General features: G+C 42.0%; 1 protein-coding gene and 1 pseudogene across 1 annotated transcript in view; both read right to left on the bottom strand.

Moving 5' to 3' along the window:
• Positions 1-24,998, bottom strand: part of LOC131491139 (collagen alpha-1(I) chain-like) — a 42,377-nt gene extending 17,379 nt beyond the window's left edge. Inside the window, exons 1-5 of the mRNA XM_058693668.1 lie at positions 24,849-24,998; positions 13,324-13,444; positions 8,803-8,985; positions 7,936-8,419; positions 6,873-7,041 (exon numbers count right to left, since the gene is read on the bottom strand). Coding sequence (XP_058549651.1) covers positions 6,873-7,041; positions 7,936-8,419; positions 8,803-8,985; positions 13,324-13,444; positions 24,849-24,998 — 1,107 coding nt within the window. The remainder of the gene's footprint in view (positions 1-6,872; positions 7,042-7,935; positions 8,420-8,802; positions 8,986-13,323; positions 13,445-24,848) is intronic.
• Positions 24,899-25,404, bottom strand: LOC131491131 (cAMP-dependent protein kinase inhibitor gamma-like; annotated as a pseudogene).
• Positions 25,405-25,702: the final 298 nt, after the last annotated feature.

Below are 25,702 nucleotides of genomic sequence, written 5' to 3'. Positions count from 1 at the left end.
CAATTAGGCATTTTCTCAGTTTCAATGATTCATTATATGCAAATTAGATATTAGCACTGTACTTCAAATAAGACAGATGTTATGAGTCAATTCTTTAGATGAGAAGCAGAAAACAGGAGTACAGTGACTTTATGCACTATGAAACTGACCTTATCTTCAGAAAAGTAGCATCCAATTAAATAACCCACCTTCACACAAATTAAAACATTCTCTAAATATCTAAAACTCAAGGAGGTCACAATGCCTAGGTTTTAGCCAACTGATGTAATACAGAATTGAAACACGAGAGGGCAACGAAGCTTAAAAAAAAAAGTTGGATCTCGTAACCTTAGGTTCCTGGAAATAGCTGCACATTTTCACCCAAATTATAAACATCTGTTACATGAACAAAGATATTGTGATTACTTGAGAATAAAATTTTAGATAGCTGATCTGTCAAAGAGGATAAGAAGATTACCACCTAACATTTCCTGGATACAAGTTCTGTCAGTCCGGAAAAGAGGAGTACTTACTCTGAGACACTGAAGGGTGGACAAGTTATGGGAACAAATAAGAAGCCTTGATATACTAAGTGGTGAATAGACTGTTCTACACAAGGTTCAGTATTAATGTAACTGAACATCTAAATGTGAAGTACGCCAAGATGAACTTAGTTCGTATTGTACTGCAAAGCTGAAATTCACTTTATTTAGCCATGACCAAAATCCACGTAACATTTCTGGCACATTACATAAAAGATATTTTCTTATTTTTCTCTCACTTTGTCTAAACTGGGATCAAAAAATAAAACACACACACACAAACAAAAAAAACAACACCTCACAGACCAAGTGATAAAAAGCAAATTGTCATTATACTGTGAGTGGTTACTTACACTAATGCTCTCAGAATAATTCTAAAGCAGTTTCAAGGAAGAAAAATATGGGTTATTGTATTTTATAAATACTGATAAATAAACTTCAGAGATGCAAAGTCTTATTTCTTCTTGGAAATTATTCTTTATAAATGTCCATTTTAAAAAATCAAATCTGAAACATTTCTTTCTCAAGAGATTTTTCTTATAAAAATGGAACTGTTTTAATATTAAAACAGGTGACTGCAGGTACTCATGCTACATACCAAACTATACTGCAAAGTAAGAGAAGAAACAAAATAGTGATGTTTCCTACCGAGATCAAATTGATTTTAAAGTTCTATGATAAAAATGATACAAACTGAGAACAATTTCTTCATGATGCATGCACCAAATATTACCAATAAATTAAGTACTTGTGGCAAACTGGTATAGTAAAGAACTTGCTTTTAAATATTGCAGAGTACTGGGGTGGCTGGGAGGTTCAGTCAGTTAATCATCTGACTATTGGTTTCAGTCCCAGGTCATGATCTCACCGTTTGTGAGTTCAAGCCCTGCATCGGGTCTGCAGCTGGCAGTGCAGAGCCTGAATGGGATTCTCTCCCTCTTCTCTCTCGCTGCCCTTACCCCACTCAGACTCTCTCTCAAAATAAATAAACAAAATCAATCAATCAATCTTGGGGAGTATAAATGAACACACAAAGAACATGTCACATCTCTCTTACCTGTAGACCAAAAATGAAAATATGATTTTAAACCTTTAAATATCTGAGTAAATAACTGGAGGCACCATAAAATAAGCTGCTGACAATGCCAACCAAGTATTTACAAAACACTTCAAACGCAATAGTTTAAATAAGATTGTTTAATTAAATCCACCAGGCTTTTACTAAAGTGTGACTTTTTTCCCAACTTGAAAACCGAAATCCAACTCAATGTTATAAAATGTGCATATCTGACCCAACTGTGATGTTATAAAAATTTACTGTCAACAAAAAATGCTCAAATATCAATTACTGCTTTGTTAGAAGTACAGGAATGTACACATGCATATCACTGCAAAGCTCTGCTGTATCAACACTTTTTAAAAACTAACTTCTGCTAGAGATTATTAGGAGACCTAGAGTGAGGGAATTACAGGTATTTTTTTTTTTTAAGGAGAAAAGAAACTGGCTAAAAAGGCAAAGAGAAGTCAAGGACCACTGCCCTGTGCAATGTCCACCCTGATTCTCACAGAGAAGCATTAACTGGGAGGCATTATAAAGGGAGTGTCATATTTTACCCACTTCCAGCACTGACCTCCAAGTCCTCTCCTACCACATAACCCCAAGAGATCCATCTCAAGGAAAAGACCTATCAAAGAAGTATGTACACAATAACACAGAGAAAGAAAGAACATGCTTTCTTATTTATTTTAACGGGGATTTTAGTCCAAAAAAGCTACAGGAGACTAAAAATTTACAAATAAATGGATTATCCCATAAATTCTATCATTAGCCTTTTCCTCGTAACACACACACTCCACATACACACTTTTAGTCCAACTGTCTATTCCAGTTACTTTGCTTTCTGATTTTGCTCTAGATTCCATTTTTTTCCCCAGAGTTTAGATTTTAGAGTCCGCTCACAAGTCCGTTTTATTCTGATTTCACCTCTGTACTAAATCTTTTTAAAATAACTATTCAAAATGATCTACCTAAGCTAACCATCTCTAAACACCCTGTCCCTAATTAATCTATAACTTCCTCATTATTACAGCACTGCCATGTAAAAATGCCAGGTCTTAGATTTTGAAATTCCCTGAAGGGCCAGCTAACAGGGGCAATACCAAAGACTTTCACTGACCTCAAGTTCTAGAACACTGAGCCGTTCCAGAAACACAATTAAACTCCTCTTTTCTGCAGAGTCCACCATTCTCAGAGCTTTTAGTCCTGCATCTGTAAAATAAACACATTTCTACTTGTAACATATGCTACAGTGGTACTGCACTCATTATTAATATTGAACACTATTTCTTATACGGGCACACCTTGGAGGCATTACATGTCCAGTTCTAGACCACCACACTAAAGTATCACCAACAAAAGGAGTCAAAAGAATTTTTTGGTTTCCCAGTACACAAAAAGGTTATGTTTTTTAAAAAAAAATTTGTAACGTTTATTTATTATTGAGAGACAGAGAGACATAGAGCATGAGCAGGGGAGGGGTAGAGAGAGGGGGAGACATAGAATCTTAAGTAGGCTCCAGGCTCTGAGCTGTCAGCACAGAGCCCAACGCAGGACTCGAACTCACAAACCGCGAGATCATGACCTGAGCCGATGTTGGTCACTGAACCAACTGAGCCACCCAGGCACCCCCAGAAAGGTTATGTTTAGGCTACGCAGTAGCCTATAAAATGTATGATGGCATTATGTCTAAAGAAACCATGTACATACTTTAATTAAAAAGTACTTTGCCAAAAAAATGGGGCGCCTGTGTGGTTCAGTCAGTTAAGCGTCTGACTTTGGCTCAGGTCATGATCTCACGGCTTGTGGGTTCAAGCCCCATATCAGGCTCTGTGCTGAGAACTCAGAGCCTGGAGCCTGCTTCAGATTCTGTGTCTCCCTCTCTCTGCCTCTCCCCCACTCATGCTCTGTCTCTTTCTCTCAAAAATTAAAAAAATAAATCATTTTGCCAAAAAATGACTATCGTCTGAGCTTTCTGCAAGTCATATTCACTAATCACCATAACAGATATAATAAGGAAAAACTGTGAGAATTACCAAAACGTGACATAAGAGACACAAAGTGAGCAAACGCTGTTGGAAAAATGGTGCCAACGGACTTGCCCAACACAAGATTGCCACAAACCTTCAATTTGTAAAAACCACAGTATCTTTGAAGCACCATAAAATAAGGCATGCCTGTACTGTAATTTAATTTGGCATGGCTTATAATTATTTCTTCCAATCAGCAGTATTGTTCCTAAGGTCAGAAATTGTTTTCTTCATGTCACTTCAAGACACTAATCACTCCTTTCCACAAAGTGCAAGCTCAACAGGTATTTGATTAACTGAACCTCATCACTTCCTAAGGATTCTCTAAATAGATTATCAACGAAAGTGTATGTTTAATTCCAGCTTCTATCTGTATGATCTTAAGCAAGGTACATGACTTTCTGTCATCTGTTAGAGGAGGGGGTTGTTATTTGAATGGCTCCTAAGTTCCTTCCAGTGCCATTAGCAAATCTCATTAGACAAAACCAACCACCAAAGACAGCACTATCTCCATCTAGGTCATCATTATACTTTTTTCGGACGTAAGGGGTCAGCAGCCTTGTGGGCCCAATTACCATCAGTGGAGCTAGGATGGGGGGATGAGGGGGTGGAGGAGAGAAAGTAAATGAAGGAGTAAGAGAAAACAAATGAGTGGTATCACTAAAATGCCACCAGGTGTCACAATTGTTACTGTGTCACTTACTGTTCTCTGATAGAGTTTGGTATGCACAGGAATCTTTTAAAACAGCACATAGAGCCAGATGTGTGGTATCTAAATTTCACCATGACACTCCCACTAGCCTTTCAGGTCCCCTGCATGCTTGTATTGACCTTCCTGAGTAGGGCATGCCTCCCACATAGAAATCTGCAAAGCATTCACTATTAGGTCTTATGTACTAAAATAATTCACTATTGGGGTCCCCAAATTTCCACATGGAAAACAGCAAGGGGAAGTAGAGATTTCATTCAGTAATCTCTTCTGAAATTAATCCATGGACCAAAAGGAGTAATGTTATAAGCCAGTATTGTCCAGGAAAAGTAAAATGCAAACCATATTATGTATTTTTAAATATTTTAGTAACCATATTTAAAAAATTTTTTTAAACAGGTTAAATTAGCTTTAACAATGTATTTCTAAATGAAATATCCAAAATAGTATCATTTGAACATGTAATCAACGTAAAAATTATCCATGGCTATTTTACTTTCTTTGTAGGAAGTTTCTGAAAATGAGAATGTAATTTATACTTACGTCACGTCTCAATTTAAACACTAAATTTTCATCAGAAGTACTTAATCTACACTTAGATTTCATGTTTTACAGTTTAAAACGGTGATGCATATGCACAAGTTGTTTCCAAACATATTTAAGTTTTCCAATAACTGAATCAAGTATCAATTTTAAGAATTTACTGGAATTTGAAATTCAGTTCATTATCACAGCCAGACTGCAGGTGGTTGACAGGGATATGGAGCTAGTGGCTACTGTATTAATGCAGTTACAGGCAACCCTGTCTGTCTCCTCGATTTTTTAAAACATGAACCAGATTAGAAGACGTTACCTCTCCAACTAGCAAGTCCTTCTACGACACCCACCAGATGCTCAACTTAATGCCAAGTATTCTCTGCCCCACTACTCATCCTTAAATTGTCAATACTTCAGTGATGATCACTTATCAAGCAGCCCTTCCCAGAGACTGAATACTTTTCGCTCAGAGAGAAAGGCACATCTCAATTCAGGGAAAGAATGGAGACACTGACATTCAGAGATATGCAGTTCAGTTCCAAGGTAAAGGTGGAAAATCCTGACATGGTTACTTCTTTGTCAAGGATGTTTGTCCCCCGCAAAAGTTAGTCATTGTTTATGATGAGCCTCTCATGACAGCTGTCACTGCACGCAGCCTCACATCCTTCATCTTCCTCAAATGCTCCCTCCTAGCCTGCCTCCACAGTCTCCTTGATCTCTAGCAGACTTTTAGAGAACACTCTAGGAGCCCCACTTTAATTCATTCTTAAAAGTACTTGTTATTGTTGACACACCAAAACATATGAATAATTCAGTAAAAGAATCTCGAACCAGCCTATTAATCATTCATTGGTCTAGGTATCCAAATTATCTTGAGAAAAGCTTTTTTATTTTTTTTAATACGCATGGTAAGTATCCCCTCCACTCTTCCCCAAAGGAACCAATTACAAATACTACAGTTCCCTCCCTATGTCAAAGTTCAGTGCTGCTCCTGCGGCTGATTTAAAAGTTGATCTTCTAAAGGAGCTGGATTCCTAAGATAGTTCTATTTTGAGCCTTCTTCCTGTTCTGAAGCTAAAGTTGGAAGGGCTTAGGTGGTGATGTCATGAAAGAGAAACTGTTGACTTTTACAGAAGGGTCTTCAGCAGCTCGGGGCTGCTCATATGATAGAACCTGGTGGCGGAGTGGGAGGGATGTTCATTTCTCATCTCTTTCCTTTCCCTTCCCTTCCTTGTGAGTCCCAATTATTATTTAGCCAGCAAGAAAACAAGTTCAAATAAGTGTGCAAACATATTTACATGTTTTACTCAAAAACGAAGACTGAGAAGGAAAATGCCTCATGCTGGGGAATAATGGTGACCACCTGCTTCTCCACTCTTCATCCCTACCTTCCCAAGGACCTATCACAGGACTACGGGCAGGAAGGGTAGGAGAGACAGCTGGTGAGAAGAATCAACGGATTATTATAAATCTAGGAGGACTGGAGAGGAAAATGCTGGTGGGGATATTCAAGACTGAAAGGAGACCCTTGGGTCCCTTCTCTGCCACTGCTTTCTCCTCCCTTTTGGAATGGTTGGGTTTGGGACTGGGTGTGTCTTCTGCTTGGGAGGCGTGTTTGGCTCTGAAGAACCAAGAGGGGCCAGGGTGGGGCCCAGGGAAAGGGAGCCAGAGACAGGCTGCTTTAGGCCGGATTCTGGGCTAAGCTCTTAGGGAAAGAAAAAAAGGGGCTGTGAGGAGAGAGCAGACAATTCCATTACACTACCTGGTGGGGAACAAATAACAGCACTGACCGAAGGAGGTCATCTCTCTCAATCTAAAGCCAGCAGTTGGCTGGTGGGGTGCAGGTCCAGAGGGAAGAGAAAATCTCAACACATCTGTAAACCACAACTTGCCTGGGTAAGGAGACGGATGTGCCCAGTGCAATCAGCAGGTGAAAGAAGCACTTTCTGGTCAATCCTGGGAGGGGGGATTAGCTAAGAACTCTGGGGAACACGGGATTCTCTGGTTTTTCAGCTCACCTCTCCTCCAAAGCGAGAATAAGCACAGGTGTAGTCCTTCTCCAAAAAGGTGGCAGCTGGCATGCGGGTAGCTGAGTGAGGGGAAAGATTCCTTGGCCCGGGAAGGCAGGGAGAAGCCGTGGGTTCAGTTGCGGCCAGGAGCAGGCGATCTCCAAGTCCCTTCCCCCTTCTTGAAAACCGAACAGGACCGGCAGAAATTACAACAACGCACCCCCCCCCAATAATGTTTCTAATAAAAGAAACACCCTCCCATGCCTACTTAAAAAACTGCACTCTCTGGTTGATGGAAATAAACAGGTGAACCCGGAGAGAAGCGGGAAAAGACTGGAGATGGGAGAAAGAACGTACCGAGAAATCGAGGCTTCCTCGCCCTCCCTGCACACCCCCTCCCCTCCAGCCCGGGAGAATCTGCGTGGCAGGTTGCAAGCTAAAAATGCCACACTGACAGACATCCCCCTCCCCGCCTCGCATCCATTCTCCCTCCTACCCCAGGGTCTAGCGTCCCGGCCTCGTGGTAGCGTCCGGTCCCTGGACGCCGCGCGGGGCTCCCCCTCACCCCGGACCGCCGCCGCCGCGGGGACTCCGTTCTTCCTCTCTCCTCCCTCCCTCCTCCTCCGCCTCCTCCTCGCAGACTCCTCCCGCCGGATCCTTCATGTAAACAACATCCAGGCTCTATTTACAGTCGCCGCCGGACGGCGAGGAACCCACGCCAGCACCCTAGAAGAAGGCGGGGGTGGGGGAAAAGCGAGTGCGCAACATTTACACACGCACCCCGCCCCGCCCCTCCGCGCCGCTCCCCTCCGAGGGGCCGGAGCGGGGCGTCCGGGGCCACCCGCGCCCTCACCCGACCTGCTCCGCTCCACGCACCCCAGCGAGGGCCGGAGGACAACCGCGGAAATGCCCAGGGGCGAGGCCGCCCCCCCACACACACACACAACCCCGCAGGAAAAACACACAAGCCTCAACAACAACAAACCCAGCCCGGCAACATACGCTCGAAGTCCGGGAGGGAGTGCGGGGCCCAGGCCCGCCCCATGCCACCGCCCTAGCGCCCGCTGCCTACCCCGCGGCGGCGAACTGCTTGCGGTCCGGGGAGGCGGCTGAAGGCAGGCGCCCAGCGCCGGGCAGCGGCGCGCCCTCGGCCCCCGCCGCCACCCGGCCCGCCCTCGGCCCGCCCCCCGCGCGGGCGCCGAGCCGGCCGAGCCCCGCGGCTGCGTGTGCGTGTGCGCGCGCGCCGCGGCCAGCTTCACAGGAACGGCTCTCGTCGCCCCCGCCGCTTCCCGCGTCCCCGGCCGGCTCCGGCGCGCCGCCACACCGCGCCAGGAGCGCAGCGGCCAGCGCTCCGCCGCGGCGCACGGGCGCGCACACGGACGCAGACCCTCGGCGGCACGGAGCCCCGCGCGGTCGCTTGCGGCCCGCCGGCGCCCGGTCCCGCGCGCGCCCGGCCGCCCCCGCGCCCGGCCCGCCGCCCCCCACGCCCACCTGCGCCCCCGGGGGTCCTGGGCCCCCCCTTCCTTTGTTCTTCCCGCTATTTGCATGAGGATTATCTAATGACGCAGCAAGGCTCGCCACAACGTGACCGTCGCCATTTTTCTGTTTTTATTCTATCTCTGCCATGTGATAGATGGGGGGGGAGGGTTTGGAAAAGGGAGAGAGACAGGTTTAAAAAAAAAAAAAAAACTTCCGGGTCTCATGACCGGGAAGGGAGAAAAACAAAAGGGAGACGAGACGCAACTCCTGGGGAAGGATACGTGTGTGTGTGTGTGTGTGTGTGTGTGTGTGTGTGTGTGTGTGTGTGTGTGTGTGTGTGCGCGCGCGCGTGTGTGTGTGTGTACGCGCGCGCACACGCGCGCCCTTCTCTCTTCTGGTCCTAGAAGGGAGGCTCCCGCAGCGGACAGGGAGCATCCTGCCATCTAGGGAGCCCAGTGACCCCGTGGGTCCAGGTCGCACCCTCTAGCTGTGGCGAAGCGCGTCGTGGTCCCACAGTTGCTGCAAACGCTCCGCGAAGCTGTCAGCTTGGTCCCTTCTGGCCGCCTCCACTTGGTCTTCCACCCTGGAGCTCGCGCCCTCGCTCCCAGGCGGGTGTAAGGTTCTGGGTTACGTTCAGGGAAGTCTCAGCATAAACGGAGGAAATAATAAAGTTTAAAGGCTACTGGATTTCCTGAGTTTTAAGATAGTTTGTCTCGATGCTGTTGTTTATGACAACCGCGTGGCAACGCCAGACAGAATTTAATATTCCTTGGAATCCTTCCTTTCTCAGCCCTCTTTTCTCTCCCCAAAGCCGGACACACCCTTACGTGGTGTTCCAAGGGGGGATGGGGGGCGGGTAGTTATGTGGGGACGGATCATTCGTCATGGCTTGATTTATTTTGTAAGAAATTTTTAGTAAGTGGATTTTCAGGGCCAGGGAGCATTGTTTTAAGACAGTTGCGTGCAGCAAGGTGGATTCGTGTTACACTGATCGTATTCACATTTGGAGGACGTGATAGACATGTCATTCTCTCCCAAGTCTCGTGTTCACGATTGCTGGAAAAAACAAAGTATTTGGGAGTTCTGCCACATTTTTCAGTGAGATATAAATTTTTTTTTTGTTTACTACTGTATTTCCTTTAGGCACTTTCACTTTTGTTTCTCTTGAGTTTCCTTTCTGGTTTCTTGTCTCAATTTCACAATTCGGTGCAGAAATGGACTTTAGAATGTACTAGGGTTCCTCGCTCCACAGGCGCAGAAACAAGGCCCCGAGCAATGATGCAAGTTGCGCCAGGTCACATAATTAATTAGGGCGGAGCTTGGACTGAGCCTTGCTCACCTGATAGCTCTGTTAGAGGGGGTGGGGGATGGTTAGGGAGTGGGGGGAGGTGCTTAGTAGTGTTTGGCAGCCACTGTGCTCTGTAAAATTAATATCCTGGAAATTAAAGATGGAGAACACGACCAGATCATTACCTTCGTGGGACTGATGTGAACTGATTGCTTCTTCAAAACCCCCTTTCTTGTGTTTTGCCTCAACTACCTCTGTTAATTCAGATTTCACTTCGCTTCCCTCCCCCTCCCCCCCCCCCCCCCCCCGCCAGAGTTGGTCATCTCACTGAACAACCTTACATGATAGTTATGAATTATTTCTATTAGAATCGCAGAGAAGATCACTGCCCCTTTGTCCACCCACTGTATCCTTTCAATATTTATTTCATGGTACCCTTCACACTAAAGCTTAAAGTTGCTGTATCTCCCTGAACTGAAGTGTAAGCTTTGAGGGCCAGGGCCATGCCATGTTAATTTTATATTTCTCCTGGTTAGCACCCCGCCTGGCAATGAATAAGTAAATTAAGTCCTGATGAGGATTTTTTTTCCAGTAATTACATCCTAACCATCTCTAGAAAAGTCCTACCATGTTCTTGGTGAAGGCAGAACACCAAAGATGCCTTTTGATTCTTACACTTTGCAGACCATCTTTGACAGGCTTGTTATTTACAGAGCCAAGCAAAACATGATTTGTTTTCTTTTTTTTTAAAGCAAATGCTTTCAATCCTCTTTTTACCATGTTTGGTTCCTCTTCTACAAATTCCTTCTAATCCATACAATTGATTATGCCAATACTTGCCTTTTAACTTTTGCTTTCACAGATCCAAAAGGTTGATAAAGTCAAAACTATGATTTAACCCTGCTCGGCAATTGGTTAAATCAAATGGCTGAATTCAATGGCCAGAGACAGCATTCTTATTGAGACTGATTCCTCCTGGAACACAGTGGGGAGGCTGGCAGTTGAGCAGTATGAAGAGGGCTGCTGAAAAGATCTCATCATGGACAAAAGTGCACATTTGTACTTTAAAAGACTGGAGAATAATTGATATATGCAATCATATTGATAGCTCAGAGGAGAGTCTGGATTGTCACAGATGAGTTCATACACATGCAGACCAATGAGCTTTCATCGCATGTCTGAACATAAACTACAAGAATTCCTTTGGATGGGGCAAATGAAATTGGTATTACTGATGGTAACATCTAAAGTTTCATCCCAGATAATAACAGTATGATAGTCGTTTTAAGTGTAACAATATTACCTTCCAGCAAGGTGGAGATGGACCCTAATTATACGTAAAGTCACATGCTCCCTTAAGTACAAAGCCGAACAGAGAAAAAAGGAACATAGATCAAAAATACAAGAAATACCTCCATGTTTCTTTCAGACATGTACACTCACACATAATTATAAAGATCAAACTTTAGTCCTCTGGGGAACTACATGGTTGCTGATTAGAGCTCTTATAGGCACTCTAACAATATATTCTTTATCTCTCCAATATACACTTAAAAAAATGACAATTCCTGGGGTGCCTGGGTGGCTCAGTTGGTTAAGCGTCTGACTTCAGCCCAGGTCATGATCTCATGGTTTGTGAGTTTAAGCCCCACGTCACCGGGCTCTACTGACAGCTCAGAGCCTGGAGACTGCTTCAGGTTCTGTGTCTCCTTGTCTCCCTCCCTCCCCCCCCCCCCCCCCCCCGCCCCGTCTCTCTCTCTCAAAAATAAATAAATAAATAAATATAAATAAATAAATACATAAATTAAATGCCAATTCCTGGTGTGTGGACAATTCCTGGGCTTTGGACTCAGGTTCTGATCTCAGCTCTGCCGATCTATTAGCTGTGTCATCCTGGGCAATTTTCTCATCAGTTCTGTTTCTTTACTCATAAAACGAACATAATGTCACCTAGCTCAAAGAGAAGCTTTTAGGATTGAAACTTAATCAGAATTTAATGAAATATACATAAAGCCCCCACCCTGGTATGATGCTTAGAACATAATCTTCAATAACAGGTGGCTGTAATAATTTTTTAAGTTGCATTTTTATTTAACACCATATACTTCCTAGAATTACTCTTTTCCTTGTGGCTTCCTGCTCTTGAAAATTCAACAAACCAGGGGCACCTGGGTGGCTCAGTTGGTTAAGTGTCCAACTCTTGATTTCAGCTCAGGTCATGATCTCAGGCTTTTGAGATGGAACCCTCATCAGGCTCTGTATTGGACATAAAGCCTACTTGGAATTCTCTCTCTCACTCTCTCTCTGCCCCTCTCCTCTTAAAAAATTCCACAAAGCTCATATTAACGACAGTTCTTTGACTATGAAGGTAAATACATCCTGCCCTCAGGAAGTTCACACTTTAGCCTTCGAAAAATACATAGAAAACTAACTATACTGATACTGGTGGACCAAAGACAAACACTTGACTTGTACTACTTTATGATGATCTAACTGTGAAGCATTTACATAAGATCTGTCTTCATGAATACCCAAACAATGACAAAGCTTATGGAAACCCAAGCAATGACAAAGCTTATCGGGAGAGGAAAATGCCAAGACAAACACAAAAACAAAAACAAGCCAAAAACCCCCAAACCCTCACATTTTCACATACATGACGATGATTACCTTCAAAACCCCATCCAATCAGACAATTCTGCAACTTTTGAAAACAGTTTTCTTGTCCAGTATAAGAGGCAGGATTCTTTTGCATTTGTGTGAAAACTATGCCAGATTGTACCTTTGAAACAATGTTGGAGAAGTGTAGTTAATAGAAAGCACATCTGGTTGTTAATTAGTTAGGCCACTGTAATCAAGAACTATTTTCTGAGAAACTTATTCCCAGTCCTGGGTCAGGTGCTAAGGAAACAAAGGTGATGAAGATACAGACTTTGCCCTTAAGGAACTCATTCACAAATGTTTATTGGCTACTACTGGGGATGCAATGGTGAAAAAGATATTGAGCTTACTAGCATGAGATTGATACATACATGTTATCTTTACGGCTCTCTTAAGAAGTCTTTGATTGACACAGGGTTTGGGCAAGGCAAAAAAATATATACTCCACCCCCCGCCCCTGCGACCCCCAGAACAGCCTTTGTTCCTCAAAACAAAGAGTAACTCTTGAAAAAAAAAAGTTTGGTCTGTGCAGCCTGAGTGAACCTTGGAATTTCACCAGCACTAGGCAGAATTGTGAAGTGAATGAAGTTAAATTCAATTCTCTTGGAGTCTAGGCTATTTAAAGAGCTTTCTGGTCTCTCAGTTCCTGAATCTCTGAACTCTGCTTTGTTCTCCAAAGGTTGATTCTAAGATGCAAACCTGACTGTATTACTCCCCTGCACAAAAACTTTCCTGGCTCCCCGTTGTCTGCCAAGCATGGCACACAAGACCCTTTGTGATCTTGCTCTGCCAAACCTCACCTCATCCTTCATAACACCCATGTGTGATGGTTGCCAGATTCAGTAAATAAAAATAACAGGATGCCCAGTTAAATTTCAGATAAGCAACAATTTTGGGGTATAAATGTGTCCCAAATATTGCATGGGACATACACTAAAAGGCTTTCATTATTTATCTGAAATCCAAATTTAAATAAGTATCCTATATTTTATCTGGCAACTCTACTCTTGCCAGTCTGATTGATTAACTTACCATTCCACACTAGTCTCTTCATGCCTTCGTAAGTGCCTGATAACCACTCCATTCTCCTCCTTAGCCACATGGTATGTTTCCATTTCTTTTCCTCAAAAGCCAGGCATGGAGTTCTGGAACCCTGCAGGTGTGAGCATGAAATCCAATGTGCTGGGGGTGGACCTGGCTATCTGTGTGCTTTGTTTAATATCTGGGCTTCTGCCCCAGTTCATGTTCTTCCTTCCCTTTCTCCCTCCTGGAACTGGAGTTCTGCCCTGAACCCTTGGCTGGGACCCACACACAGTTTTTCACCCTTGCCAACTTTCTCCCTGAGGCTTGTGGGGCTAGATCGTTTCTCCCAGCTGCTGGCTGGGCTCCTGACCTAAACTGGATGGGTTATTGAAAACTGCCTCTGAATGCTGCCACCTTCCTATCTGACCTACTACAAAGGATGACAAGATAATTCAAAGAAGATTAAGTTTGTGAGTTTGGTTTGCAAACTACAAAGGCTCTATGGTGGTAATTTCAACCTCTTCACCTGGTCCTGTGTATAAAAGCCCTTCTTTAAGATGCTCTGGATTTCCCTTGTTTCTGCTCATGCCTAGTGATATATGATGCTGAAAATGACGTGGACATTTTCCAAATGTCCTGTAACTTTGATTAGTGCATTCAACCACACCGGCTATTTCATTATGAATGGATCTAGACCAGTGGCTTTAATTTTTAAAATTTTAATTTTATGATCGAAGACACCCTCTTTGGAACTTCATCCAGAGTGTCACAAACTATGTCATACCCCAACTATGTGTAATGAGCTCTGATATTTTCTATTCCATGTCACCTTTTAAAAATTGGTCAACCCACCAAATTAATTTCATAACCCACTAATGGATTGTGACTTGCATTTTGCTAAACACTGAACTGCACTATCCATTAAGATTTCGTGTATTAAGCAACCGGCCAGGACAATTGTTACACAGTCTACCTCATTTGGTGCTATCTCCGGTAGGAACCACCTTGTCCACAAAAGGAGATGAGGCCACCTCACCCAAGTAAGTCACAGTTGCTCCTGCTGATAACATCAGCAAGCTGAGTATTGCAGCCAGACTTTCTAAACTGCTTGAGGTCAGTATATATAATTCCTGGCAAGGCCATTTATAGACAAGGGTAGCTGCAAAATCGTCACAAATAGCAACTACATTTATCTTAGAATAGAGGGGTATTGTTTGGGGGCAATTCTTTCTCAGACTTTTAAAATTATTCCTGATTGGTTTATTTTTTTTTTATTTTTTTCAATGTTTTTATTTACTTTTGAAGGAGAGAGAGACAGAGCATGAGCGGGGGAGGAGCAGAGAGAGAGGGAGACATAGAATTTGAAGCAGACTCCAGGCTCTAAGCCATCAGCACAGAGCCTGATGTGGGGCTTGAACCCACGAACTGTGAGATTATGACCTGAGCCGAAGTCGGACACTCAACCGACCGAGCCACCCAGGCGCCCCATTCCTGATTGGTTTAAAGAGAGTTTTAGGTTTCTGAGGTTTCACATTAATTTCAGATATAATACAGAAATGAAAATGGTCTCACTCACTGCTATGATTTTGTTTCACTCTCCTCTCACAAAATGGTGAGCAGGTTAATCTGATATTCAGACTGATTTCAGAAGCTGGGCGACAGTAGATTCCAAAGAAAATTGGGAAAATATGTAGGAAGGAAGGATGATTCAAATGGAATAGAAAGAAAACTAATTATCTAAGGAATCCTTAGGATACAGGTAGTCAACCCAGCTGCTAGAATTCAGGACTTTCTCCTACTCCCTACCTTCTTCATTTACTCAGAGCCGCTTTATTCATTTTTCTTTGCAGTAGCATTTTAGTTTTGTTTGTTTTGTTGGCCTTGAAAACACAAGTTTCAGGTCAATGATGACACAAAAGCTGGACTGGAGAGAATTTAAGAGAGAACAGGAGAACAGGAATTAGAGGCAGCTAGTACAGTATAGACAACTGTTTGGCTATGAAAGATTACAAAGAAGTAAGATGGTAACCAAATGAGGGAAATATAACCAAGGGGAGATTTTCCTTTGCTTGTCTTTAATGTGCCTGAAATGATTCTTGTGTATACCAATGGAGATGATGCAGTAGAGGAAAGATTCGTGATGTAGGATAGCAGGGGAGGATTGGCTGACTGGGTGTTCCTGAGTCAACAAGAGGGTAGAATCTAATGCACACAGGGAAGCCTGTACATAGGAGCCCTGAGAGTGCATCCTGACTGAGAGGAGGTAAGGCAGGGCCTAAGGGGGCACGCGTATAGGCACATGTGGCTGTGGTGAGAACAAGTGGAAGTTGTCTTCTGATTCTTCAGTTTTCTCAATGAGGAAAGAAGCACAGTCATCAGCTGGGAGTGACCACGGAGAAGAGAGAAAATGGTCCTTTAGCAGAAAGCGGATGTAGTATTGGAGAATGTAGGAAGGTGAATGGATGAGGGGGATGTGGGATGTTAGCTGGCAAAGAGCAAGGGCCTTCTTAAGTTCTTGGTGACAAGTTTAAAGTGAGACCGGTAGAGGTGGACAGTTGGACTTGAACAGTGTTGTGATTTTGCCAACCAGTATGAGAGGTTAATGCGATCAAGGAAGTTGAGGGAATGATTGTATTTATCAACTCTGAATTTTAAGCTGAGCAAAGAGGGAATAGAGGGCCTCAAGGTACAAATACCCTGTAAAAACAAAATAAAACAAACCAAAAACATGACAAGGTGCCTAAGATGCTCCTCCTTCTGGTCTTTGCAAGACTGGCTCCCTCTTGTGGTTCAGTCATGTTCTAATATCACCCTTTTAACTTTTCTGAGTACTTAAGGTACGTTCTTTTTACTTCCCCCTCCCTTTCTCTCTCCCCCCTTCCCCTCCCTCCTTTATTTCACACTACTAGAACATAAGTCCCAGAGAGCAAGGACCTTGTCGATATCATTCACTATTTTATAGACACAGCACTTACTTGAACAGGAAAATCCAAAAGGTACTTGATAGAAGAATGATGAATGCCTAGGATATGATTTTAAGATCTCCACCATCCTGATATGCCCTTCTACATGTGCTCCTTTTTGTAAATTTTCACCTTCCAACCTTCCTCCAAGAGAAATAAAAACCCCACCAGGGTTAGAGCTGCCTGCAAAATCATCCCTTTCAAGTCTTCCACGCAGTCTTCAGAGGGTGTGGAAAGGAAAGTTCAAGGACAGTTTTACCAGTTATACAGGCACCAGCTATTTCAAAGGTGAGCCAAAAGGGGTGCTATGAAGTCATAATAGCTTTCTATTTTGTTTTGTTTTGTTTAAACCCTCTTTATAGAGGTTCCATTTAGATACCATAAAATTCACCCATTTTAAATGTAAACTTCATTGAATCTTAGTGCGTTTATATAATTATACAGCCATCACCACAATTCAGTTTTAGAGCACTTTTATCACCACAAAAAGTCGCCTTGTGCCAGTTTGCAATCCATCTCTGCTTCCACTCAGCCCTAGGCAACCACTGATCGTTCTCTGTCTCTAGAGTTTTGCCTTTTCTAAAATGTTCATGTAAACGGAATCATACAATATGTAGTCATTTGTGTCTGCCTCCTTCCATTTAGTATAATGCTTTTGTTGTGAATAATATTCCGCTCTTTAGGTACACAACATTTTGTCTATCAATTTACCAGTTTGATAGACACTGTTTCCAGTTTGGAAGCTGTTATGAATAATACTGCAATGAATATTTGTATGAGTCTTTGTGTGGACATACATTTCCATTTCTTTTGGGTAGATACCTAGGAGTTGAGTTGCTAAGTCAATTGATAAGTCTATGTTTAGCTTTTTAAAAAGTGCCAAAGTTTCCCAAAGTGGCATTTACATTCCCACTAACAATGTATGTGTTTCTCTATATCTTAATGAACGCTTGGTCAGACTTTTTTGTTTCAGCCATTCCAATAGGTGTGTAGTGACATCTCATTGTGCTTTTAACTAGCATTTCTCTGACGACTAATGATATTTAAACATCTTTACACATGCTTACCTGCCATTTACATATCTTTTTTGATGAGTGATTATTCAAATATTTTGCTCATTTCGCACTAGATTGTTTGTCTTCTTGTTGCTGAATTATAAAAGTTCTTTATATGTTCTGGATTCAAGTCCTTTATCAGATCTGTGTTTTGCAAATATTTTCATTCTGTTAATTGTGTCTCTTGAAGAGCAAAAGTTTTGATTTTGATAAAATCCAATGTGTTCATTTTGTCTTTGATTGTTCTTACCTTTTGTGCTATATTTGTAAAGAACTCTGCCTAATTCAAGGCTGCAAAGATTTCATCCCATGTTTTCTCTTAAGTTGTTATGTATGGTATAAGGTAAGGGTTGAGTTTCATTGTTTTGGCAGATGCTTATTCAATTGCTCCAGCATCTATATTGAAAGAACTATCTTTCCCATTTAATTACTTGGCATCTTTCTCGAAAATCGATTGACTCTGTAAGTGAAGGTCCAGGTCTATTCCTGGACCGTCTGTTCTCTTCCTTCTATCTAAATGCCTATTGTTTCTTGATTATCATAGCTTTGTGGTAAGTTTCAAAGCCAAGTAAAGTCCTCTGACTTTTTCTTTCTTTTTCAAAATTATCTTACTTTCCCAGGTTCTTTGCATTTCCATATAAATTCTAGAAACAGCTTTTCAGCTTGCACCAAAAAAAACAAAAACAAAAAACGCCTACTGGGATAGTCATAGATATTACATTGAATCTATACATCAGTTTGGGAAAATTGCCATCTTACCAATATTGAATCTTCCAACCCATGGATATTGTATATCTCCTATTTTTGGAAGTCCTCTTTATTTTTTTTAATGCTTATTTATACTGAAAGAGAGAGAGAGAACGTGTGAACAGGGGAAGGGCAGAGAGAGAGGGAGAGAAAGTATCCCAAGCAAGCTCCACTCTTTCAGTTCAGAGCCTCATGTGAGACTTGAAGTTACAGGCGGGGAGATTATAACCTGAGCCGAAATCAAGAGTCAGACGCTCAACCACCTGAGCCACCCAGGCGCCCCTATAAGTCCTCTTTAATTTCACTCAGCAGTGTTGTGTAGTTTTCAGTGTAGAGATTTGCACTCCTCTTATTAAATTTATTTCTAGGGGCAACTGGGTGGCTCAGTCGGTTAAGCATCTGACTTCGGCCCAGGTCATGATCTCAGGTCCGTGATTTCAAGCCCCACGTCTGCCTCTGTGCTAACAGCACAGAACCTGAAGCCTGCTTCAGATTCTGGGTCTCCCTCTCTCTCTGCCTCACCCCCCCTTGCACTCTGTCTCTCTCTGTCTCTCAAAAATGAATTAATGTTAAAAGAATTTTTTTAATAAAAAAAATAATTTTCTTTCTAGGTACTGTATTCCATTAATACTATTATAAGTTGAGTTCATTCATTTTAAAACTGCTTATTGATAGTTTATAGAAATATAATTGTTTTTTGTATATTGACCTTGTATTCTATAATCTTGTTAAACTCATTTTTTTAGCTTCTTTGCCAAGAAAAAAATTTTTTATCCATTTTGAATTATAATAGACAAATAAAATTGTAATTTATTTTATTACTTAATATTAACTAAATGATATTTGCTTAATAAATTAATATGTTAATTAAAATTAACTTTCATACTTAAAATGTACAATGTGATGATTTGATATACATATACATTATGAAAGAATTCCCACCAATGAATTAACTAATACACCCATCACCTTTCGTTAATATACCATTCTTCTTTCTTTTTTGGTAAGAATACTTAAGTTTTACTGTCTTTGCACATTTCTTCTTTTTTAATAACTTATTTACTTTAAGAGAGAGAAGACAGCAGGGGGAGGGGCAGAGAGCAAGGAGAGAGAGAATCCCAAGCAGACTCCACACTGTCAGTGAGCTCCATCTCACGAACTGAACCGTGAGACCAGGACCTGAGTCAAAATCTTAGCTAGATGTCGATGCTTAACCAACTGAGTCACCCAGGCACCCCTGCAAACTTCAATAATTATACAATACAGTATTTTCAACAATAGTCACCATACTATAAATTAAATCCTCAGGCCTTATTCATCTTATGACTGAAAGTTTGTACCTTTTTACCAGCATCTCCCTAATTTCCCCCATTCTGTAGCCCCTGGAACTGCCGTTCTACTCTCTGTTTAATTTTTTTTTTAATTCCAGATATAAATGATACCATGCAATATTTGCCTTTCCCTTGTGGTTTCTTTCACTTAGCCTAATGTACTCCGAGTTCATCCATGTTATCACAAGGCAGGACTTCCTTCCTTTTTAAGGCTGAATAATATTCCATTGTGTGTGTGTGCATATATACATTTCCACTGTGTGCGTGTGTGTGTCATATTTTCTTTATCCAGCCATCATTGACAAACACATTGTTTCTATGTCTTGGTTATTGTGAATACTGCTGCAATGAACATGGGATTAGAGATCTCTCATTGAAATAGTGGTTTTGTTTACTTTGGATATGGTGATTTTATTTTTAATTTCTTGAGGGAACTCCATACTGTTTTCCATAATGGCTAGACCAGTTTACATCTCCACCAACAGTGTGCAAAGGTTTCCTCTGTAATTTTTTACATATGTGATCATATTACCTGAGAATCACAATAGCTTTTAAGTTCTTTGCTCATTGTATCTCAGTCAACCCTCTCCCTCTAACACCCAATCCCATAGCCCTAAAATAGCCTCATTCTTGATAATGTCAAACACTGTGAGGGTAGGGTAGAGGATCCTTAAATTCTTCCTAAAGACTGAAATGTTCCACTAACTGTTGTGTTGACCTCCATCTGTGGTAATCTTCCACATTCACCTTTTGCACAAAGATAAACATGTCACAAGAACTAAGTGCTTGTGTTCATGAATCTAGGATTCTTTTCCCCTTTGCTTCTATGACTTTCCTGTACCTTTGCTTCAACTGTTGACCAAGCATCCCATGGGCGTCCCTACTCTTCTTTTGAAGTATGATAATACATTTAACCTGATTAAAGTAAAACCCTTGTTGGGGCACCTGGGTGGCTTAGTTGGTTAAGCGTCCGACTTCAGCTCAGGTCATGATTTCACAGTCTGTGAGTTTGAGCCCCACATCGGGCTCTGTACTCACAGCTCAGAGCCTGGAGCCTGCTTCAGATTCTGTGTCTCCCTCTCTCTCTGCCCCTCCCCTGCTCATGCTCTGTCTCTCTCTGTCTCAAAAATAAATAAAAACATTAAAAAATAATAATAATAAAAATTAAGTAAAACCCTTGCCAGGAAGTTTTCTATCTCTAGTGATGATGCTTTTGTCTGCCCTGACCTATTACCTTTTTAAAGTTTATTTATTTATTTATTTATTTTGAGAGAGAGAGAGAGAGAGAGAGAGCAACCAAAACCAGGGGAGGGGCAAAGAGAGAAGGAAAGAGAGAGAATCCCAAGAAGTCTCTGCCCTGTCAGCACAGAGCCTGACACAGGGCTTGAACTCATGAAATGTGAGATCATGTCCTGAGCCTAAACCAAGAGTCGGATGCTTAACCGACTGAGCCACCCAGGCACCCCTATTACTTATTTTGTAGTAACTTTGAAAGGGCATTCTTGTTTTTAAATTTCCAAAAGCTGTGTGTGTGTGTGTGTGTGTGTGTGTGTGTGCATGCACAGGGGTGGGAGCGGATACCTAGTGGTAGCACCTGGTTGTCATCCAGTACTCAAGTCACACTCTCAGTCACCTAAACTCAGTGCAATTCTTTTACATGTATCACTATTAATTCCTTTTGCCCCCAACTGATCTATTTTTTGGAACTGTTTAGGACTCGATGTTAAATTCTCTCGCACTTACATCTTGTTAGATTCAGCTCATTTTTCCAGACCACTGAGATCCTGTGCATCCTCATTTCTACCATCCAAGATAACTTACCCCACCAAATTCATGCTTTCCCATATTGGGCAGTAAATCCAAATAAATTCTGATGAAAAGATCGGAGGGGGACAGTTTACTGTGGCCTTGGAGACCTTCCTTCTAGCTCCTTGTGATAAACAGTTAGCACTCTTTAGGGATGGTTGCTCAGCTAGTTACACATTGATGTATCTGTGCTTCCTTTCCCTCTACTGTAAAATGATAACTTTAGTACCCACTCATAGGGCTGTTGTAAGGATTAAATGATTAAACACTTGCAATATACTTAGAACAGTGCCCACCACAGTATATATGTTCAGGAAGGTGAGTCATTATTATTGCAGAGGAAAGGGCTTTATCGTCAATGGCTTGGACTTTATCTTCATCTTTTCATTTCGTAGTTGTGTATCCTGAAACAAGTTATTTAACTTCTCGGAGTCTCAATTTCTTCATTGTAAAATAGCTGTGAGAACAGTGCCTTCTTCACAAAGTTGAAGGATTAAATAATGTAACATAGGGTGTTTAATGCAGTGCATGACCCTCAATAAGTATTTGCTGCAGCTGATTCCTATTGACATTTATCTTGGACAATCTCCTACCTCTATTCTCTTACCAAGATATCTCGAAAAGCTTGACGATCTTCAGATACATTATGTCTATAGCGTTCCCCTGATCAAACTATTTGGAAATTAAATAACTAGCTGACAGAGTTATGGTTCACTTAACTCATCTTTTAAAAAACCCTGAAATTCTAAAAAATACAAGCAAAATAATTATTTAAGTTTATTTTTTAATGTTTATTTTTGAGAGAGAGGGAGAGAGATAGACGGTGAGTGGGGGGAGGGGCAGAGAGGGAGAGAGACACAGAGACTGAAGCAGGCTCCAGGCTCCAAGCTGTCAGTACAGAGCATGACAAGGGCCTGAGCCCACTAACCGCAATATCATGACCTGAGCCAGTCGGACAGTTAACCGACTGAGTCACCGAGGCGCCCTGCAAAGTAATTCTTCAAATATTTAATTAGATTATTAATCTTGGACTGATTTCATGATACCCTAGATTTATATGTTATATATGCTGTATTACAGTTTATAAGAGTAACCTGAGGACCCTTGGAAAGGTTGTGATCATTTAAAAAAATTTTTTTTCATGTTTGTTTATTTTTGAGAGAGAGAGTGGGGGAGGGGCAGAGAGGGAGACACAGAATCTGAAGCAAACTCCAGGCTCTGAACTGTCAGCACAGGGCCCAACACGGGGCTCAATCTTGTGGACCCTGAGATCATGACCTGAGCTGAACTCAGAAGCTTAACCGACTGAGCTACTAGGGACCCCAAGATTGTGATGATTTTATACACTAGGAAGCATAGTTTGATTATTCAAAATGATTATGAAGGTATATATTTGGTTTTATTAGTGCTTTCCTCTTTGATTTCTTTGATGCTGAGAACAGCTCAGGCACGCAGCCACCAATGATAGCTGTTTCTATGAGAAGATGGTCTGCCCCACAATGGTCGTCTGAGATGTGGCATCTCGGACTCACCCTGGTGAAAGGCGGATACCGCTTTCTAAATCACAACAGTCCTTACTGTGTCATAGGAAAAGAAGTCCCAAATCTCAAAGGTACGATTTACACAAAACAAACAATTCAAAAGCTAATGCCTTAGAGCAACTAAGAATCAAGGCTTGATTTTTTTAATGTAGTTTTTACAAATTACTATGTGTCAGATTTTTTAAAAAGTGTCTGTGGAAGCACAATATAAAACCTTGCAAATCAAACGCACTTGTATTTTATTCATCGTGCTTTTTTTTTTTTTTTTTAATTTGGGCACATTACCTATCTTTTTGGACTCTCAGGATTTCTTTTCCAAAATGTCGGTAATAATTACCAAAAGGATTGTTCCAAAGATTAGATGATGAGTATAAAGTGCAGAATATAGTGTCTGGCACATGGTAGATATTTAATAAATGTTAGTGCCCTGCCTTTCTTTTTCGTTGTCAGTGGTGATCTAAAAAATATGAATAGAGTAGGAGAAAAAGTATTTTTTTTAACTTGGCTCAGGTTTGACTTGCCTCCTTTCAAAGACACAAATAGAGTCCTTTATTTTGTTTAGTTTTGTTTTTAATGGAAACACCATGGTAGAGTTTTCAGTTGTGGAAGGTGAGGCCCTCGTTGGGGAGCTTTTAAAAAATCCTGGTGTCTACATTCTATCCCCAGACACTCTGATTACTTGGACTAAAGTATAGCTTAGGCATTAGGATTTTGTTCAGTACAATTTAATGCAATAAACTGCACACATCAGTCAGTTTTGACAATTGATTTTTCTCTTATAACCACCACCCTTATTAAAATAACTTTCCCATTACCCGGAAAGTGTCCCTTTCTTGTCACTTTGTCCCACCTCCACCCTCGGTAACAGAGGCTCTGATTTATATCAGCAGAGATTAGTTCTGTTTTTTGAATTTCATATGAAATTTGCAAATAGAACCACATAGTATGTACTCATTTGTACTCAATGCACCATTCTTGAGATTCATCAATGTTGATATCTCTATCAGTGGTTCTTGTTATTATGCACAAAATACCACAATTTGCTTATCCATTCTCTTCTTGGCTGATATGTGGTTTGTTTAATGGTTTCACTGTATGAATAAAGATGCTATTAATGTTCTTGAATAAGTCTTTTGTGAACATATGTTTTCTTTTTCTTGGGTATGCTTAGAAGTGAAACTCCTGGGTTTTAGGATAGGTATATTCTTTATAGTAAACTGCCAAACAGTTTATCAAAGTGGCTGTACCATCATATATCCCACTAGCAATGTATGCAAGTTCCAGGTGTTCTACATCATTGCTAATACTTGGGATCGTGTCATCCCTTAAAATTTGGCCATTCTGGTTGGTATGAAATGGTACCCTATGGTGGTAGTGGTGGTGGTGGTTGTTAATTTAATTTCTTTATTTTAAGCAATCTCTACACTCAACTTGGGGCTTGAACTCACAACCCTGAGATCAAGAGTCACATGCTCCACAGATTGAGCCAGCCAGGCATCCCTCATGGTTTTAATTTGTGTTCCCTGACGAATGATGAGGTATCCATAGGAATTTACGCAGTATTTTCACAGACACCTATGGTTACTATTTTATGTGCTTACTAATGATTCATATATCTTCTTTTTTGAAATGTCTGTTTTGAAATCATGTCTTTTCTCCATTTTTATTTACTTATTTTTTTTCCTAGAAGTTATCAGCATTTATTTCCTGGGTCCTAGTTATCACTTATCTTGGTTGAAAGGACAGAGAGTTGATCAGACAGTTTTGAGCACAACAGCCCTTCCCTAGAAATGGATCTGTGGAGCTCCATGAGGGAACAGCAAAGCTGCATAGATGGCCAGTTTAGCTTACAACACCTTCTAAAAAAAAGAAAAAGAAAAAGAAAAGTCAGCTCCCTCCTTCTCTGCTAAAAAAAAGGCTTAAAGTTTTTAAAAAGTTTAAAAGTGTTTTTTTAAAAAAGGGGTACGAAGGTAATGACCCAGAAGGTTGAACATGGAGAAGCGGAGACAGAGCTAGGATGTGGTTGCTGCCCAGGCCACCTGTGGGGGCACATTCCTGGTGGTGGGGGTGGGGGGGGAGTGGGTTGTTTACCCGCGTGCCCACTGAATAAATCTCATCCCGCAGCCACAAGGTCTTGAAAATGTACCAGTGCAAGATGAGAGGTGGTGGGCAAGTGGAACCTGAGGGTGCCGGTGGAGAGCTTTCCCGGGGTAGGGGCCTCAGTGGCCTCTGGGCCTCCATTCTCTGGGCCTCTGCCTTTTCACTCTGGCCTAGCCTGCCTGGGACAGGGGCACAGAGAAGAGGCAGCCGGGCCAGTGTCAGGGCTCCCTGACCAGGCAGGGACAGCAGGTGTCTCTTCCACCCTCCATGGGCATGTCAGACTTAAGACAAGGTGGTCTCATTGTTGCTCTCAGGCTGGTTGCTAGCTTCTCTGTCTGGGGTGCCTGCCTCTGCCTGTCCATCTGCCCCCTTGAGTGCCAAGTCGCCCATGTCTTCTGCCAGCTGCCTCACACTCACAGCCTCCGAGTCCCCCTGGATGTCAGGACCGTGTTCCAAAGACCTGGCCTGGTCTGTCACAGGATATGCAGACCTAGTAGGAAGACTTGACCCCATCATGCCTGTTTAGTTTCTTTTTCTTACATGGCATCTCTTCAGATTTTCACCATTGACCAATCAGTATGGAAATTCTGGAAGGCTCAGTAGCCCTGAAGCAGCCCGACTTGGGCAGGTATTTATTTGGTGGTAGGGGTGGAGGATGGGGTAAAGGGCTCATGTAGAAGCTTGAGTAATTCTCCTTCCTCTGCCATCAACCCTTTCTATCATTTCACTTTGAGCCTTCTTCCTTTTCTTCTGGAGAGATTTGGTAATGAAGCCTTCACTCTCAGCTCCAGGCTGGTTCTTTTCTCTATTAACAAAACAAAACTGGTTGTCTTTTGTTATTGATT

This window comes from Neofelis nebulosa, chromosome 2 (assembly GCF_028018385.1).
Source record: "Neofelis nebulosa isolate mNeoNeb1 chromosome 2, mNeoNeb1.pri, whole genome shotgun sequence".
Taxonomy (NCBI): Eukaryota; Metazoa; Chordata; class Mammalia; order Carnivora; family Felidae; genus Neofelis; species Neofelis nebulosa.
This window is presented reverse-complemented; position numbering and strand designations above follow the sequence as displayed.